Here is a 17,082-nt window from a genome sequence, read left to right as displayed (position 1 = left end):
ATGACGCTGCGTTCACGAGGTGGGTGTCACACGGTGTTAAGCAGTGAACGACTGTAGAGCGCAGACAGGCGTTGTTCAGCGTCGATCGCGGAGGTTTTAGGTGATAGAGGCCACACGGAGGAGGAAGTTTTCCGTGAAGCGCGAGGGTGACGAAAGAATGATTTTGGTTGTAGGAGGGACCCGCTCGACACAAGGAAGTGGGTTCCAGCAGAATCGACGATTCGCCAGAAGAACAACCAAGGCAGACTGCAGAGCGCACTGCTGCCAGAGAGGGAAAAAGACTAGGGTGGTCTAATATTGGAGGAGCTCAGAGGGTGCCAACGAATATTTGGCGGATTGTTGAAGAAACGGCAGAGGGTAGAGCGCAAACTTGCAAAATAGCTGTGACGTCGGTTGAGCTCCCCGCGGTGGGCTCAGACCAAGTAACTTCACATGGGGGCGGTGAGGGGACCAGGTGAGCCAGTCCGCTCTTTTCATTTATCCACTACGAGTGCACAGGGCCCTATGGTAAAGCAAACCTTGGACTTTCGAATGCGAATGCGCAATTGTATTCGGCCCTGTTATGTCTGGTAGCACAGTGGCTTGTGATGCACGCAATTGGGCGACCCCCGCGGCGCTAGAGTGAAGCTGTTGGGCGTTCCTGCCCTAAGTCCCCCGAGGCAGGCGCTAAGTCAAGTCAACCGTCATCGCAGCGCGTCGCGTCGAAGGCAAACAACACTTGATATCACTGCGGTCACGCACAAAATGTCTGATACCGAGCAGCCTTCAGAAGCAGCCATCTTGAAGAAGCTCCAGGATGTTGTTGTCTCGTTGCACAAGTCTGGCAATACAAATGACTTGACCGTCAAGCGCGTGCGAACGCGTGCGGAGGAGTCTCTTGGCCTACCAGCTGGCCTTCTCAAAGGCGCTGACTGGAAGCAGAGGAGCCAAGATGCAATCATGGAGGCAGTTGTGGGTACATGTACTGATTTCGACAGCGAATATATCTAACAACAACAACACAGGACAAGTATTGCGGCGATGAACCTGAGCCGGAGCCAGTGAAGCCTGCACCGAAAACCTCAAAACCCAAAGCGCCCACCAAGAAAGTCGAATCGAAAGCTCAAAGCAAGCAAGGCGCCAAACGGAAGGCAGCAGCACCGAAGAAGCAGCCACAGAAGCGACGGAAGACTGCATCTTCTGAGGATGAGCTGTCAGACGAGCTCTCTGACGCTGAGAGCGAACCTGCGGATAAGCCAGCTCAAAGAGCAAAGAACGTTATAGAGGAAGACTCGGACGAGGAAGAAGCGGCGCCAAAGAAGCCCACAAAGAAGGCAAAACCAGTTGTGGAGGACGAAGGCGACAGTGACGCCGAGCCTGCGACAACACCGGCGAAGAAAGCAAAGACGCCACCTCCAGCAGATGAGGGTGCCGTCTCAGAGAGCGAGCTGTCGAGTCTGCTCGACGAGTCGCCTGTTAAGAACAAGCGGCAGAAGAAAGCACCGGCTGCGAAGAAGGAGCCAGCGAAACCGAAAGCCAAGGCTACGAGCAAAGCCGCTGACGACCCAGATCAGGCTGAGATCAAGCGACTACAAAGCTGGCTGGTCAAGTGTGGCATTCGCAAAGTCTGGTCAAAAGAGCTTGCCAAGTTCGACACATCAAAGGAGAAGATTAGACACCTCAAACGAATGCTATCAGATGCTGGCATGGACGGCAGGTTCTCGGATGAGAAGGCAGCAAAGATCAAGGAGAGGCGCGAATTTGCCAAAGATCTTGAGGCCATCCAAGAAGGTGAAGCTTCTTGGGGCACAAGTGAAGACACTGGTGGCAGGCCAAGACGCAGGGCTGCTGCTCGACCTGTGCCTGTTCAGAAGATCGAGTTCAGTGATGACGATGAGGAGAGTGAGGGAAACAAGGACGACGCAGATGAGTCCAGCGAGGATGACCAAGACGACGATGACGAAGACGATGGCGAGGGCCCCTCTGAAGATGGTGGCGGTGATGATAGCGCTGCAGACGATTCAGAGTAGGAACGTCTAACATCTAGCAGATCTGTATTCGTTTACCATTGTTCAGCTGAATACCCCAATACGCTCAATAGACACACGCCATCTCCCCTAGAAAGTCTCCAAATCATTGGCTGGCACGTTCTTGCAGTCTTGCTATCGTGGGCGTTGGTGTGGGCTGGCGGCTCTTTCCAGGTTTCCGTTGGCGCCTAAATGTCAGCTTGAACGCACCTGCGTTCCCGTACCTCGACAACGACACCTGCACGTGTCACCAAACACACTGAACTCAAAGAACGGGATGACGACTGCAAGGACACGAACGTTCCTGGCTTCCAGGAATCAAGAGGCTGGATCACGCAACAACTTCCAGGCGGCAGAGGAGTATACCGATATTCCACGTTCGGTACTTTGTTCAAGATGCTTGGATATCTTTTCGCAGCCCAAGCATAAAGTATGAGGACGAGGCGCGCATCGACTTATCCTACTACAGTTTCATCGAAACAGCCAAGTCTTGCCAGGTGTGTGTTGCGCTACACAAGCATGGCCTTTGTGAGCGAGCGCAGAGCATCCTCGTGGTCACTATGCTACGATCCTGAGTCGCAGATGTTCGTTTTGTATTAACTGATGTGTTCCCAACACTTTCAGGTCTCGCCAAACGCAAAGATCGGCAAGGAGATGACGAGTGGAATCCTATACATGAGATGGTCCTGCGAATTCTTGCTGATGTTGATATTGAAGGCCAGGTCAGACTTAACTTAGTCTTCAGAGCAAACCTGGATGATGATGATGATGCCGAGAAACTCAAACCACTCAACCTGGGTTCGGTTATATGGAAAGACGCCGCCCATAACAGGTCGATGTGGGCCTTAGATGGGTCGATCAACTGCTTCGAACCGCAGCCAATGTTGCCAGTATCGAGATATGGGGTCTATCTTCGAACTCGACGAGAACGACCAAAAACTTCGCTACACACTCGATCTGACCGGCACACCATCCTGGCCGAGACTTGGGCGTCTCGTCCTCTATCACCTTATCCTAGACTTTGACGGCTTCACTGCGTGCCTTTACACCTACCGACACACCCTTGAGATCGTACAACTCTAGGAGGTTGGTCTCAACTGTGGTAGTTTGCGCGAGGCCACCACCATCCTTCTTATCATTCCCAAACTCCGGGGATCGAGCGCCGAGACGCAGTTGGTTAGTTCCATCAATACTAGAGGTCAGGAGAGCGGCTTGTTGTGGACGGATCACACCTATCAAGGGAAGCTGAAGGAAGACGACCCCTCCCTTCAATCCGCTCTCTTTGCTCTTTGGAGCGAGTTTCGTACAGTGTCTCGGGAGCATTCCATTATCGTATCCGAAGACGGTACGCTGTATCGCTATCAAGTGGACCTGCGAAAGGCAGTCGCAGCCGCAGAGGGATCAGTGGTATATCGCGATGGATTGTGGTACCCTACAAACAGTCAAGAAGGCGAATTTTCGCTCGACCAAGCACTCGAGCCTACGGTTTACTAATGTATAGCGCATGTATGCTTACACTACAAATATAGCAAACATCCACAAATGAAATATATAACTTCGTTCTCACAGTATGGATACTCCCTACCAAGAACGTCCCACCTTCCTTCAGACCTGACAGATCGTGTTTCTGACCCTTCTGCTAGAATACTATGTCCATCCTTCACTCTGCTTGCAACAAACAAACTCGCCACTTACAAGAAGCGACCACTCCACATATCCCTATACTTGCAGTCAAAGATCGCGATGTCAAACTCCTCCCCTCTTGCCGCTCTCTGCGACCACTGCACCGCGCCCGCAACACTCCCCTGCAGCACCAACTGCGGCGACATGCGCTATTGCACGCCAACCTGCTCCTCCCTCCACGTACCCTCCCACCTCGCAATCTGCACCGCATTCCGCGCCCAAGAAGCCCGTCCATCTGGATATCCTGATCAGGAGTTGCACTACCGTGCCAATTTCCTCCTCAAAGACACTGACCAACTCAGATTTGTATGGTTGAAGTATCATCAAAATTCGACATTCAAACTTGTTGCGGTATCAATCGGTCCGTACGGGGCCTGATTGCTGCTGCTCGGACTATTCTGAACTAGCATGTTTCAGGACAGGTATATGTTGTCTTCTCCTAGCTAGATAGCAGCTCAGCACAATATTCCATCGTGTTCAACAAGCGGTTGACGCCGCTACAAAACTGGACCAAGTACGCTCTGATGAGTTGATACAGGGTCCTTGTGAGAAAAACAGGATCAAGAGACCAGGATGCGAGAACCAGTGGCTTGAGATCGTGGGGAGAAGTAGTGTGAGTCCTGATCCAGGGCAGGATAATATGGCGTTGGCGAGGGTGTTGGAGTGGGAGGGGAATGGGGCGTGGCGAGGGAATGTGCTTGTTAGAGGGTTTGTCCAGGAGGATTTTGCGATGGCTGAGGGGGTTGATGAGGAGGATGAGGAGGATGAGGAGGGGCGGAGGGAGAGAGTGCGGGCGCCGGTGGATTTGGGGACCGGGGATTTGGAGCCTTTGGTTTGGTACTTTAGAGGCGACTGATATCTTGCTGAGGTTTTGATACGTAGATGTGATGATTGTGGACGGATGGGTTATCTTATGGTATCTAGACTATGATGCGTACAAGTTGATAATCGCTAAATCGAGGAGTGTTTGCCTAGTGGCATCTATGATGTAAGGGGTCTATCGAAAGTCGTGCGGAACGTTATGGTTACTGAGACTCTCAGGTTGACTCAGAGTCGGTTCTCCTCTTGCAGTGGCGGAAGGCAGCGAATGGAGGGAAGAAGAAGCCCGGGTGGAAGAGGGTGAGGCAGACGCACGCAATGCCAATCATCCTAATGTTATCAGCAATGTGAACTTAATGCAAATTGGTATGGAATGGACTTACATTCCGTCGAGCAACAAGAACTCCTTCTCATTACGCATCAAGGGGTTGCCCCAACCACCGGCCATCTCTGGCAGACGGTAGATGCAACGGATGAGCACAGTGAGGTATGACAGACTAACAACAAGACCGAACAGCTTGACCTTGCCAAGTGAGACGGTACCCTGCTCCTTGCTGAGCTGGTAGTTGCTTTTCTCGTTCACCTGGCCCTTCAAAGGGGCGCCCTTGCGGTATCGCCAGATGTACAGGAGGACGAGCAGACCACAGCCAGCCATAGTCGCAACTTGGAACGCAATACCAGCGATGATAAGGTTATTTCCAGCGTCGAGTAGTTTGATGTTGCTGTTTCCACCTGATGCAGCGATGCCTCCACCACAAGCCTGCAGAACAATTGATCCAATATCGCAGCCGATGAAGACCCAGGGGTACAGACGCGGCTTGAGCGGGGAGTATTGTGGCCCACAGTATAGCACAAAGTGCTTTAGTGTCAGGTAGATGGCGGCGGCTACCAGTGAAGGACCGAGAATCAGGCAGACAATCTGCAGGCGGAATCCAGAGTCACTCCATGGGTTGTCGTTCATGAGAATGCGTCCTGCGTAGCCAGCTGTCTCGAGAAGCGTTCCAATACCGAGTGCGATCGTGTATGTCCATGTTTTTGTCCAGACGCCAATGACCAAGGAGGCAAGGCAGCACAGTCCGAAGAGGGCGAGGAAGAATGCGTTGATGCTCAAGATAGGATAGTAGCCGTATGTTGTTGCGATGGCGGGACATTGAGGTGTGACTTCTGTGCATTGTCTAAAATTTCCGCGAGGCCTGCCCTCTGCTGCGAATGCGAGGGTGGTAAGGCCGGCAAGTATGGCGAGCGTAGTGAGACGTTTGGAACCCATGATGGGCGTTCAATCAAGGTGAACCGGGCTACAGATCTAGTGTGAAATTTGGGGACGATGGATCAAGGGCTTCACGAAACGTGGAAAATCTCCTGGGGGTTGCACTGCTTTTCAATACCATATGATGAATTGTAGCCAAACGTCTTTCATTCGCTTAGACTAGTACTTGCCGTGTTGGCTGTATCGGTTAGAGATGATACTCGTTCTCGCTCCCAGCTCCTTCTGATTGGTGCGCAATCGTATCTGACTGTGTCGCTTGCGACAGAACACAGGGAATTGGCTTGGCTCTGTCTTCTTGGCCCGCGGAGTCCCGATGCTGGCGGCATATCGGAGACAAGTCTTCATGATGTCTGAAAGGTTGAACGACTTTCGCCGACCTTCGAGCGCTGTTGCAAGAAAGATGTCAAGGTTTGGAAGAGATGAACGTTGCTGGCTAATGAGATACAGTTCCATGGATGTGGCAGCGGTCCAGACAAGTTCTGGAATAGCGGGAACTCTGCGCGTTTAGTGTGCGATTCTCAACCTTGATTGGATCTGCAGCACGCAACTTTTAATCCTTTCCACCTTCCCTCAGTGGTTCATAAATACACAATAGTTGCTCCCGAAGAGACTCATGCAATGTCTCTGCCTATCAGGAGATTGATGGTGTTTGTCTGAGGCGCGTGACGGTCATGTACCGACAGGAGGCGTCACGTGGGCCTGGTCTCGATTGCCGTTCTCGGAAGCGGGGTTTCGTGGATCAGCTAGGAACTGGAGATAACATCAAGATAGCACATTGCAGTCCTTGACTTACCCTTTCACAGCGTGGCCCTGGAAAGCCCTTCCTGTTCGCTATAGGCCTCGACTTTACTTCCCAAGGCGTTGCTATGGCACCTTCTCCAACCGAAGTCGATTACGAGCAACAACCACTTCGGACCCGGCTCCCGAAGGTTTCAGACCGTGCTGAAGACTCGAAGCACAGATTTTCGAAGAGTCGCAATGGCATGTTCGTCTTCGTCTGTTCTTTGAAAGCCAATTTGCGCTTCGTTTGCTATGTAATTGACAACAACTGACTCCTTGAGTTCACAGGATGCGTAACGTGCAAGTCACGGAGAGTGAAGTGCGATGAGACAAAGCCGACATGCAATCAATGTGCTCGCCGCCGCATAGAATGCGGCGGCTATAGGATGGATGTCAGATTCAAGACAGCAAGAGAGCCGAAGAAGAACAGCGCAATTGTCAAGAGCCTGGGACAGTCTATGTTCCAAGCAAATCGACCCAGGGCAGCTAGTAGAGGGTCTCAGAACTCTCGAGGTGGTAATGTGGCCGCTGCACCTGTTATCGACCCTGGAGGCACAAATCAGTTCCAAGTTCAAACCACAGCACCTGGTCGATCGCATTCCGAGGATATGATGGACCTTACCTTTCTCGACCCAGACGTGTTGACATCCCGAAATTTGCCAACACCACAGTCTTTGGAGCTGCTGAACATGCCTGATGTCAACCTTCACACCTCACCACCTTTCTTACAAAATGATGATCTACTCAATCCCAACTTCCCTTTACAAGGGCTAGGTCAGCTGTCTGCTGAAGTCAATGCACAGTCGTATGCGCAGGACTACGGGCCGCCATTCTGGAACATCAACTACTTCCTGGAAGATTATGTGAACTCGCTGCTTACCACACCGATCATGCCAGCAGATCTGGGTGCATCTGTCGAAGATGACCCTGCAAACCCCCAAGTTTCAGAGGGTGAGAGGGAAAAGATAACCATGCTGTTTCTCAAGACGACTTGTCATAATCTGTCGATCGAAGAAGATTCTGATAAAAACCCTTGGAAAACTGTTATCTGGCCCATGGCACAGCAATATCCGGCATTGTACCATGCTCTTGCGGCTTTAACCTGCTTCCACACCAGCAAGGCGCAGCCCCAGCTACGGATTGATGGCCAACGACATCTACATACCAGCGCGCATCTACTCTCTATAGGTATCAACAAAAGCGAAATCCCCTTGGATGCGGCATTGGCAGCAACACTAGCGTTAGGATTCGCTGAAACCTGGGATAGCGAGTCAGCAGCAACTGGCATGGCCCATATTACCGGCGCAGGCATATTGCTGCAGCAAATGCTCTCGAATCGGACTACTGGGACCTGCACACGAGAAGAGGAGGCGCGACTTGAGTTCTTGTACAACACTTGGACCTACATGGATGTAATTGCCAGGTTCACATGCCTAGACCTGTGCCCGCCGGTTCCTGAAAGCCTCGTGGCTGCCACTGTCGGACGCTTGGATCTCAGCACCTCGAAGCTCGACCCATTGATGGGCTACGCTACCTCTTTCTTCCCGATCATGAGACGTGTTGCGGATCTGATATGCAAGGTCAGGGTCAAGAATGCACCCCGAAACTCGCCAGTCATCATATCTCAGGCGCTCGAGCTGAAACGAATCATCGAGGACTGGGTACCACCTATCGACCTTGAGACGATCGAGGACCACTCGCAACTTATGACGGACGCCATCCAGACTGCCGAGGCTTATCGATGGTCGACTCTCAGCCTCCTGTATCAGGCAGTACCAGAACTTCCGAACTTGACGTCCTACGGAGAGCTTGCGCAAAAGATTCTGGTCTATCTCGCAACCATCCCACTCTCCTCGCCTACAATCATCGTACACATTCTCCCGCTCATCATAGCTGGCAACGACGCCGTAGAAGAGGAGGACAGGGACTTCGTAAGGGACAGATGGAGAGCCATGTCCAAACGCCTCGTCACCGGCATCGTCGAACGCGCTCTTGAAATTACCGAAGAAGTCTGGAAGCGAAGAGACGATTATTTTGTCGCACGTGGTATTCCACGCATGCCCGAGGATGCCATGCAGGAGGGCATCAGCCCCACGAATAATGTGAACTACGGCACCGGCTCCGGAGCCGGCTCACCCAGCTCGGGAGGCTACCCTGTGACTGCGAATCAGGCTAGACCGCCAAGTCGCAAGGTCAATACGTTCCCGATATCTGCTGCATTCAAGAAGGGCGTTGATACTATCACAAGATCTGGGAGCATTGATTATACAGTACGGGGGAGTCTGCATTGGCTGGGCGTCATGAAGGACTGGCAATGGCAAGGTAAGATACTCTCAAATTCTATTGGAACATTACTGACAGCGATTGTCGTTCTCCTTGGTTGAGTTCATGCATAGGGAAGCCACAAGCATCGTCTCAATACAGCATGCTGCCCACGGTCTTTGCGTTACATTCGTCGAGCGCATTGCATGCGTCCTATTCAAAGCGCTTCTCATAACCACGTGCATCCACTGTTACAATATTGTGTCAAAGAATACACGTACTAATAGGTGTTCCTTCCCAAGCCAGTAATACTACGTCCAATCCTCTTGTCGACGTTGCGATTGACCTGCAGAATCTGTGAAATCTGTATCATACTCTTGGCAAGGGCCAGTGACGAAACCGATGAGGCTGATACTGTAAGGCTGGTGAGGCTGAATATACGAGTCTCCACCATAGCGCTAGTCAAAGCCCCTTATCGATACCCCACTATGACGCCAGACTGCCTGTAAAAGTTGAGGCTTCTTACAACCCAACAACAAACTCTAGCTTAATTCCAAGCTGAACACTGCGACCCTTCACATACTAGCATTTGCGGCATCTTTCACAGATCTATTCACCATGGCTCAACCCAGGCCTCTGAACGTGCACCTCCAGTCCCTCATCTCAGGGTACCCAAACCGGACAGCACTGATCCAAGAAGTCATTCCAGCGCTGCTCCGCACATTACCAGACATTGCACAAGCGCTCCAAAAAACCTCGGTTTCTCGAGCTGGAAGTGCAAACTCCTTTGGTGATGACCAGCTGAACGTCGACGTCCTGGCGGAAAACCTCATCCGCGAAGCGATTTCCAAGGTCCCATCGATAGCTACTGCGAGTAGTGAAGAAGACCCAGTCGAGAAGCGAGCCTACCTTGGAGACGTCAAATCTGACGAGCAGTACACCGTAGCTTTTGATCCTCTGGACGGCAGCAGTATCATCGGCCCGAACTGGACCGTCGGCACCATAATCGGGATCTGGGACGGTGCGTCCGCGCTGTCCTCCACCTCAACACCTCGCGAGAAGCAAATCGCCTCCATCCTCGGCGTTCTCGGACCGCGAACAACGGCCGTCATTGCACTGCGTATGCCAGGAACCGAGGGGACCTGCTTCGAAGTCAACTTCACGGGGGGAAATATCGAAGTCATCCGACCAAACGTCAAACTCTCCTCCACCCCGAAAACCCGCTACTTCGCACCTGCGAACTTGCGCTCAGCGGCTGAGAACCCGAAGTATCTGGAGTTGATCAACCACTACATTGCGCAGAAATACACGCTCCGCTACTCTGGCGGCTTGGTACCGGACATCTTCCACGCCCTCGTCAAGGGACACGGGATATACACGTCCCCGGTCACGGAGAAGAGTCCGGCGAAGTTACGCAGGCTGTACGAGCTCGCGCCGATTGCGCTGCTGGTTGAGTGTGTGGGGGGTGTAGCGCTGGATTCTACGGATGGGACGCGTGTACTAGATAGGGCCGTGAGGGATACGGATGAGAGGGGAGGGTTGGTATGCGGGAATGCGTCGGATGTGGAGTTTGTTCGGGAGAGGTTGCTGGGGCAGTAAATTGGAGATGACAATGGGGGAGAAGGGAAGGCGGAGCGAATACCGCGAAATCGTACGAATATGGATCACATAAGGCACATGGAGGTAGATTCGCGCACTGGTGTAGTGAGTTCCCGCTTCATTCATTACCGACTCGCTCTACAAACCTCTCATCGCTTTCCCCTCATAATGTGGCAATTAGTTCGCAAATCGTTTATTATGCCCTCTGTTGCATCCTCCCGTCGTGCCTCCTCAACCTCCTGCTGCCCGTCCTCCACAAATTATCGCTTGCCTTCAATTTTCGCCGATAACATCGGTATACTGTTGTCGGTCTGATTGTGTTGGTATGGGACGGCCAGATGGGAGAGAGGATCGCCAAGGTGCTCGCATACAACGGTGATGAACCCCGGCAGTTTTGGTCTGTCGATCGAGCTCTGCTCCAATGCCCCAATTCTATACTGGAGTTCATCACCATTGTATGCGAGCACCTTGGCTATTCTCCTCCCATCTGGCCGTTGTTGTTGTTGACAGCGGCACCAGTTACACACCTATGCGCACCATCACTGGTTACAGTGAAAGATATGGGAGGGGTTGCTCTCACGTTTCTTCTGATGTGAGTCCGATTGTGAACTCATAATTATCAGCTACGACGCCCGGACAAGGGAAGCTGGTACCGACAACTGTCGATGAGTTTGGCTCTGTAGTCTCCTTTCTAATCAAGGTTCTCTGGTGGACGCGTATGTTTCGGGGGTTGCCGCTGGGGGCCCTGCAGTTGAGGTGGCGGTCTGCCCTGATGGTTGTGGTTGCACTGACTGTGCGCGCTTGCTCGACGCGTCCGCTTGCCTGGCCTTCCAGCCACTGCTTCCTCTGCTTCCTCTAGTGCTTGTTGCTAGGTGTCCTGAGCCTGATCAGATGCTTCGGCTTCCGACTCTTGTGGGCTCATCACTTGGATGCTCGATCAGGCCGGTATCAGGGCTGTATTGTACCGAGACGGGTACTGCACGCGCAGAGTCGGCAAAAGCAAGTCCTCTTGCATAATCACGATGAGATTGTAGTACCGGGGAAGACGGATACCATGCTGCTGTTGCAGGACGTTTGCTTGCTTTCAATTTGCATGCATGTTTCAGTGTTAGCCATGAAGGCATGGCGCTACGACTTACTTTGTGTAACTGTACTCATGCTCATGCTACACATCACTTCCTCACTTTCTCAACCCCAATTGCCCAAAAGGCTCCAAATATTGTTATCGAACTCGATATCCAAACATTTCGATTAGAAATTATGTACATCGCATCCTCCACATCTTCTCAAATTTGTCTTGTCAACATCTAACCAGACACCTAACAATCCAAGCGAAGGTGGCGCGTCAGAACACATGCGTCTATCCACATCAATATTGCTCATCCAATGGTATCTTTTGCAATCCTAGACAGGACCCGCTCCAACCGAAGAAAAGAAAGGAAAAGGAAATGTGCATAAGTGTATGTGTGAACAGGGTAATCAAAATCGTAAAAGTGGTCTGCAATCTACTGCATATCGTCCCGGCCCGGGGAAGACGGACGGTAGCATCCGCCGATGATGGCAGATGCGCGAACGAATGAGGTAACCGATCGGGTAGAGTTTGCAGAGGATGATGACCGCTTGTGTACCCGGGCGCGAAGGTTATCTCGCCGTGGAATACTACAAACGATTAGCATTGCCTCGCAACCTAGTCATTGATTCCGAAGACCCGCCTAAGGCCCTGGAATTTCTTCTTCTTGCCTGTCCTGCCGAAGCTTACGGATCGACCTTGTGCATCAAGCACGGGAGAGGTAGCAGTAGAGAACTGGCTCGACTGTCTCTTGCCGAAGCGTGGTCTGCCTGCAACGCCGTCTGAGCTCATGGGGCGCTGTTCACCCGTAATAGGCGGAGGTGGTGCAAGAGGCCAATCAGGGGTTGAGCGGCGTTGGAGCTTGGGTGATCTAGGAGATTGCTTGACCTGCGGTGAAGCTGTGACTGCTTGTGGAGAGGCGCCGAGCTCCTTGTCTTCGTCTTCACCAATAGGTGTCAAGGGCCCACCGACCTCGCTCTTACGTGGCTGTGGGGGTAAAGGAATATCTAATGTCGGTGATGAGGGTTGTGGTACCTGCGAAGTCTGCGTAGGAGCAGGCGCTGGTGCGACGGGTGTCTTCTTCTTCTTGCCCATACCAAAGAAGCCTCGTTTCTCCTTAGTGGCCGGCGATGACGGAGCGTGCTTACTGTCGCGTAACGATCCGGCAGCTAAGGCAGTGCCCTGTGCAGCTGGGGCGCCGTTAGTATGCCCATTGGTAACACCAGTGTTGGTGACAGCTGACGTCGATGGCCTCGTCACTTCGGCCTCCTCTTCGAGATCTGTTGAATCGCCGTCTTCCTCCCCAGCCTTGCGTGGGATGCCTCGCACGGGAGCTAGACCAGGGGGCAGCTCGTATGGCTCCGGCTCGGAGTCAGAGTCCTCAAAACGACTTGTGAAACGGCTTGGCCGGTCATCATCTTCGTCACTGGAGTCGGCAAAGCGGCTCTTAAAAGCGCTTGACTTGGCTGGAGCCGGTGCCCTGCCCTTCGACTGCTTGCCGAGTGTAGTCGGTTTCGGCATGGACTTGGGGCTGGGTAACGATGGGATGGGCGGCTCGTCCTTGGGCTTCTTGCGGAACCGTCCTGCTGGCGACAAGGACCTGATGCTAAACCTAGACGACTTTACAGGTTCAGGTGAGGATGGCCGCATAGACTGGCGGAAGTTGGCCTGAGACGCTCTGGGGGGCGAGATAGATCGAACTTGAGCTGGGGCTGGCGCGGAAGCTCTCATAGTAGAACCTGTAGGTCCGCCTCTCATGGAAGTCCTGGCAAAGCCGCCGCCGTTGTTTCGACGGGCGCGACTGCGCTGGAAGCTGCTTGCTGACGCATCCGAATCGCTGTCGTAAGTAGGTGCAGGGGCGGCCATCGTTTTCTTGGGAGCGGTAGCTGGCAGGCTCTGTGGTCGAGCCTTGGAAGCAGCTACAGCGGCTGGAATGTGCTTCTTCTGCAGTGCACCCCTCGAAGCCTTCGTGTCAACAGGTGCACTCTGGCGTGATGCGGCAAGGGCCATGTTGGTTGCAGGTGCGGCATTGCCACGCATGCTGGTGCGCATCTGAGGCGCAGCTCTCGGTCCAGGGCTTGCATTTCCACGCATTGTAGATCTCATCTGTGACTGACCTGAGGATGCATCGCTGGGAGCAGCACCCCGCATGCTCATCCTCATTTGGGGCACACCGGAGCTTGCTGCTAGTGCAGGTGTTGGTGATGGTGTGGTCTTCTTGAGAGCAGACTTGAGAGGCTTGTTTGGTGTCTGCGAAGGCTGAGAAGACACGGACGCCCTTGGCGGTGCCTCTGACATCGACACCCGTGGCGTGGACTCTGCAACAGGTCTTGATGCTGCCTGCACCGCGGGTTTGCGCTCTTTGCGAAGCTCCTCCTCTTGCACTGGGGCTTGTAGTACACGAGCAGCAACGTTCTCCGCATGCGTATGGGTCTGCGCAGAAGGTGCGTCGACGTGATCTCTGAGTCGGTTGACGCCACTCCAGTGCGCTCTTGCAGCCTCCCAATCACTTGTAGATGTGTCCACAGACTGATCTTTGGCGAGGGGCGAAGTGCCACCCTTGGACTGAGGAGTTGGGCTCTCGGTGACGCTCTTATCGGCCCACTTGGAAGCCACCAAGCCAGGGCTTGATCCAACCACCGGGCTTGATCCAACCACTGGGCTTTCAACGATTGCGTTGATGCTGCCAAAGCCACCCTCCATATCAGAAATGTCCTCGTAGGCGTCACTGTACACGCTGCTGTCGTCATCGGTGGTATCGCCGTCATGACCGGTGCTGCTGGGCGGCTCGTTGAGTTGTTGCTGCATCGAAGCGGGGGTCTCGATCGGTGCGAACTGCACAGGTGCATACGCCGTTGTAGCAGACGGTTTCTCTTCTTGATCATTCCAGCCACCAGGAGCCGACATGCTCTGGAACTGTGGCTCAGAGTGCTCATATGGACTCGGTGTTGCTGGCAGGACTGCGATGTTAGGCACTTCAACGACCTGTTCAGAGATGGCTGGTAATGTAGAGGGTTGCTCTGCCGTTGGCTTCGTCAAAGACTTCGGTTCAGGAACGGGTAAGGACTGCGATGTCGTCGCTGGGTCGGCGTGTTTGCGTACACTGGATTCACCATCCGTTGAATAATTGGAGTCGGATACATAGCCACTGCCCTCGACCGAAGTGACCTGTGGCGGCAGAGGGTCATGGGCAGTTGTGTTCTTTGAGGCGAAGTCCTGAGCAACCACGTGGCCCAGTCCAAGGTCGGTAGATGCTTCCCATGGCTCCCCCACAGATGCCACTGATGCTGACATAGGTGTGGACACAGTCTCGGTGACCTTCTGAGGCACGTCGTCTTCAGCGCGGTGTCGAGTCTTGTCGCGGACGCTTCCGAAAGATGGCAAAGCTGGGCGGGGCTTCATGAAGTCTTCGAACTCGTCTTCGGTCTTGGCAGCAGCTGGGGTTGGCTTGTATGGTGTTGGGCCTGCAGGCGAAACTGGCATCTCCATATCTCCATACGCAGCATGACCGGCAATAGTAGGCTCCTGTTCAAAACTGACTCGTACTGTTTTCTTCTTCTTCCCGTAGCCACTCTCAGATGCAGTGTCAGACGCGTTGCTGGAAGCCGCTTTGCTGTAGCCACGTCCTGCCGGTCCAAGGGGCGAGTTGCTGCGCCTAGAGACTGAAGGCGATGACTTGAGAGCAGATTTGGCAGGAGACACGGAGCGAGGCAAAGGCTCGTGCTTTAAGCCAGCTAGCACACTCGTGTTCGGGGCAAAAGTAGCGTGGCGGGCTGGGCTGAGGGAAGCATGTCGTTCTGTTCTGACATTGTCGTGAACCTGTTCGACGCGTGCATTGGATGTCGTATTGGTCGGCGCGCCGATGGGTGGGTACGAGCTGTCCTGATTCGGTGCAAACTGCGGTGACAGTTGGCTCTCGGGCTGTTGACTGGTGCTGGGTTGAACGATCTCTATAGGGATAAAGTCCACTGGCTTGATATCAGCATTCGCGTAATCTTCCGAGTGCTGTCTTGCGAGGGTTGCTCCAGAGCTTGGCTGCGACGATAGAGGTGTCATTGGGCGGTCTTCGAATCTTCGTGTCTCCGCAGTGTTGAGCTTGGGCAGCAGTGGTTGCGCCACCGAGCGAGGAGGTGACTGCTCTGGCTGCACAGAGTAACGGAGAGGGCTCGGTGTGCGGCCGCGACCAGATTGCATTGGCGCAGATGATTGGAGGTGCTGAGAGACGTAGTGCTGGGCAGGCTCTTCTGGCAGCTCGTGCTGTTCGCGATGTATGTCCATAGCGTCTTGCTTGTGGATGAAGGTCCTCGTTGAAGGGTCGTAGACGGCATCGGGCGATTTGGGGTCTACAGGCCGCGGCGGTTGCGTTCTTGCTGGAAGGAAAGACCTCGACTGTACAGCTGTGCCCGACGGCTTTGCACGCATGCTGCCACTCGAAAGTCGCGTGCCCTCTTGTCCTTGCTGCACATAGTGGGTGCTCACAGGACGGTTGGCCGCGTTCTGCACTGACTGTGCTGTGTTGTTGAGGTAGGCATTGCTGACGCCTCCTGCTGACTTCGGTCGTGGTGTAGATGCCATGCGCTGGACCGCCTCCTGGTTGACGACGGGTCCGCCGAACCACCCATGGCTGCTCGAAGGTCCGCCACTCGTTGTTGGAAGCCCTGGAGACATTGGACGCGAAAAGTTGACCGACTGTCTCTGGTCCTGTCCCTCCTCTGAGACTTGGGCGAGCGGACTTCCCACGCGCTGTATCCGGTTCACTGACGGCCCAGAGCCCCTATCCAAGCTGACGCCTCTGCCTCCACCTCGTTGCGTCGGCGATCCTCCACGGTAGACGGGCTCGAGACTGGATGCACGTCGATGTACGCTGCCACCGGATCCAGGGATATTTGGAGGAACAGCGGGAACAGGCGGAATGACGGGGCTGCCTCTGCCAGGCGACGAGTTGCGGAAGGAGCGCTCGGTCATAGATCCTGAGCTCGATTGGCGACGGAGGTCCTGTGGTCTCTGGCTGCCCTGCGATGACGTCGAGCCGCGGCGCACCATGCGCTTGGTTACCAGTTCACCGACAGGGGTAGGGCTCGTGGCATGTGAGCGCAGAGCGGCGGCGGCGGCAGCATTGGAGAGGTTCGCATCAGAGGCCTGGTGTCTAACAAAGGCCTTGGTGGCTGCGAGCGATGCAGACGCGCTCGGGGGCGGCGCTGATCTTTGGGGCTGCATCGCGGGCGGCGGTTAGCATCGCGTCGCTGCGGTGGTGGTGATCAGAAGACATGATCGCGGCGCTCTTACCGGATTGGAGACTGCTCTCCTGCGTTTGGAGAACATGGTTGTGGTGGCTAATTAGAAATTACTGGCAGGCGCGACTGCTCTGCATCGCCTGTCTGTGGAATGCTCGGAGGTGTGAATGTTTTGCGCGCAGTGACGTATGCGCCAGAACAGCAAAGAGAGCGTTGGGCCAGCGCACAAACAGACGTGGTGACACGGCAGCAGAGGGATTGAGGGAGTACAGAGCAGTATGGGCCTCGCAAAGGATGCGTTGAGGCTGCGCCAGGAGTAGGATGTTTATTTAGTTGGCAGAACGCGGCCGTGAGATGCTTTGA

The 17,082-nt window shown here is 54.0% G+C and overlaps 7 protein-coding genes across 7 annotated transcripts; 4 read left to right on the top strand and 3 right to left on the bottom strand.

The window, feature by feature from the left end:
* Nucleotides 1-744: 744 nt before the first annotated feature.
* On the top strand, nucleotides 745-2,009 carry BU25DRAFT_454910 (uncharacterized protein; the record flags this gene model as incomplete). The annotated part of the gene is made up of 2 exons (XM_033709906.1): nucleotides 745-951; nucleotides 1,005-2,009. 2 exons carry the CDS (start codon nucleotides 745-747, stop codon nucleotides 2,007-2,009), a joined length of 1,212 nt encoding a protein of 403 aa, XP_033565653.1.
* Nucleotides 2,010-2,864: 855 nt separating this feature from the next.
* On the bottom strand, nucleotides 2,865-3,512 carry BU25DRAFT_418257 (uncharacterized protein; the record flags this gene model as incomplete). The annotated part of the gene is made up of 3 exons (XM_033707863.1): nucleotides 2,865-3,020; nucleotides 3,060-3,377; nucleotides 3,447-3,512. 3 exons carry the CDS (start codon nucleotides 3,510-3,512, stop codon nucleotides 2,865-2,867), a joined length of 540 nt encoding a protein of 179 aa, XP_033565652.1.
* Nucleotides 3,290-4,198, top strand: BU25DRAFT_187902 (uncharacterized protein). The gene has a single exon (XM_033700977.1). It carries the CDS (start codon nucleotides 3,549-3,551, stop codon nucleotides 4,065-4,067), a length of 519 nt encoding a protein of 172 aa, XP_033565651.1. The 5' UTR covers nucleotides 3,290-3,548; the 3' UTR covers nucleotides 4,068-4,198.
* A 528-nt stretch (nucleotides 4,199-4,726) lies between these two features.
* On the bottom strand, nucleotides 4,727-5,775 carry BU25DRAFT_418256 (RTA1-domain-containing protein; the record flags this gene model as incomplete). Its single annotated transcript, XM_033707862.1, has 2 exons — nucleotides 4,727-4,838; nucleotides 4,892-5,775. The coding sequence occupies 2 exons, from the start codon at nucleotides 5,773-5,775 to the stop codon at nucleotides 4,727-4,729; spliced, it is 996 nt and encodes a 331-aa protein (XP_033565650.1).
* Nucleotides 5,776-6,641: 866 nt separating this feature from the next.
* Nucleotides 6,642-8,939, top strand: BU25DRAFT_332574 (uncharacterized protein; the record flags this gene model as incomplete). The annotated part of the gene is made up of 2 exons (XM_033702444.1): nucleotides 6,642-6,770; nucleotides 6,885-8,939. 2 exons carry the CDS (start codon nucleotides 6,642-6,644, stop codon nucleotides 8,937-8,939), a joined length of 2,184 nt encoding a protein of 727 aa, XP_033565649.1.
* A 408-nt stretch (nucleotides 8,940-9,347) lies between these two features.
* BU25DRAFT_407104 (sedoheptulose-1,7-bisphosphatase) lies at nucleotides 9,348-10,532 on the top strand. Its single transcript, XM_033705456.1, has one exon. The coding sequence runs from the start codon at nucleotides 9,436-9,438 to the stop codon at nucleotides 10,414-10,416; it is 981 nt and encodes a 326-aa protein (XP_033565648.1). The 5' UTR covers nucleotides 9,348-9,435; the 3' UTR covers nucleotides 10,417-10,532.
* A 3,278-nt stretch (nucleotides 10,533-13,810) lies between these two features.
* Nucleotides 13,811-17,055, bottom strand: BU25DRAFT_359770 (uncharacterized protein; the record flags this gene model as incomplete). Its single annotated transcript, XM_033703648.1, has 2 exons — nucleotides 16,772-17,055; nucleotides 13,811-16,696 (listed from the first exon to the last, which is right to left on the bottom strand). Coding segments are annotated over exons 1-2 (2,922 nt in total), but the record flags the coding sequence as incomplete, so codon positions are not given.
* Between the last annotated feature and the right edge of the window lie 27 nt (nucleotides 17,056-17,082).

This window comes from Macroventuria anomochaeta (assembly GCF_010093625.1).
Source record: "Macroventuria anomochaeta strain CBS 525.71 unplaced genomic scaffold BU25scaffold_4, whole genome shotgun sequence".
In the NCBI taxonomy this organism is placed as follows: Eukaryota; Fungi; Ascomycota; class Dothideomycetes; order Pleosporales; family Didymellaceae; genus Macroventuria; species Macroventuria anomochaeta.
Note: the sequence above shows the minus strand (reverse complement) of the source record. Positions and strands in the feature narration are given on the sequence as shown.

Coding starts and splice junctions, on each gene's coding strand:
- BU25DRAFT_407104 (XM_033705456.1), top strand. CDS start 9,436: ATGGCTCAACCCAGGCCTCTGAACGTGCACCTCCAGTCCCTCATCTCA.
- BU25DRAFT_187902 (XM_033700977.1), top strand. CDS start 3,549: ATGAAATATATAACTTCGTTCTCACAGTATGGATACTCCCTACCAAGA.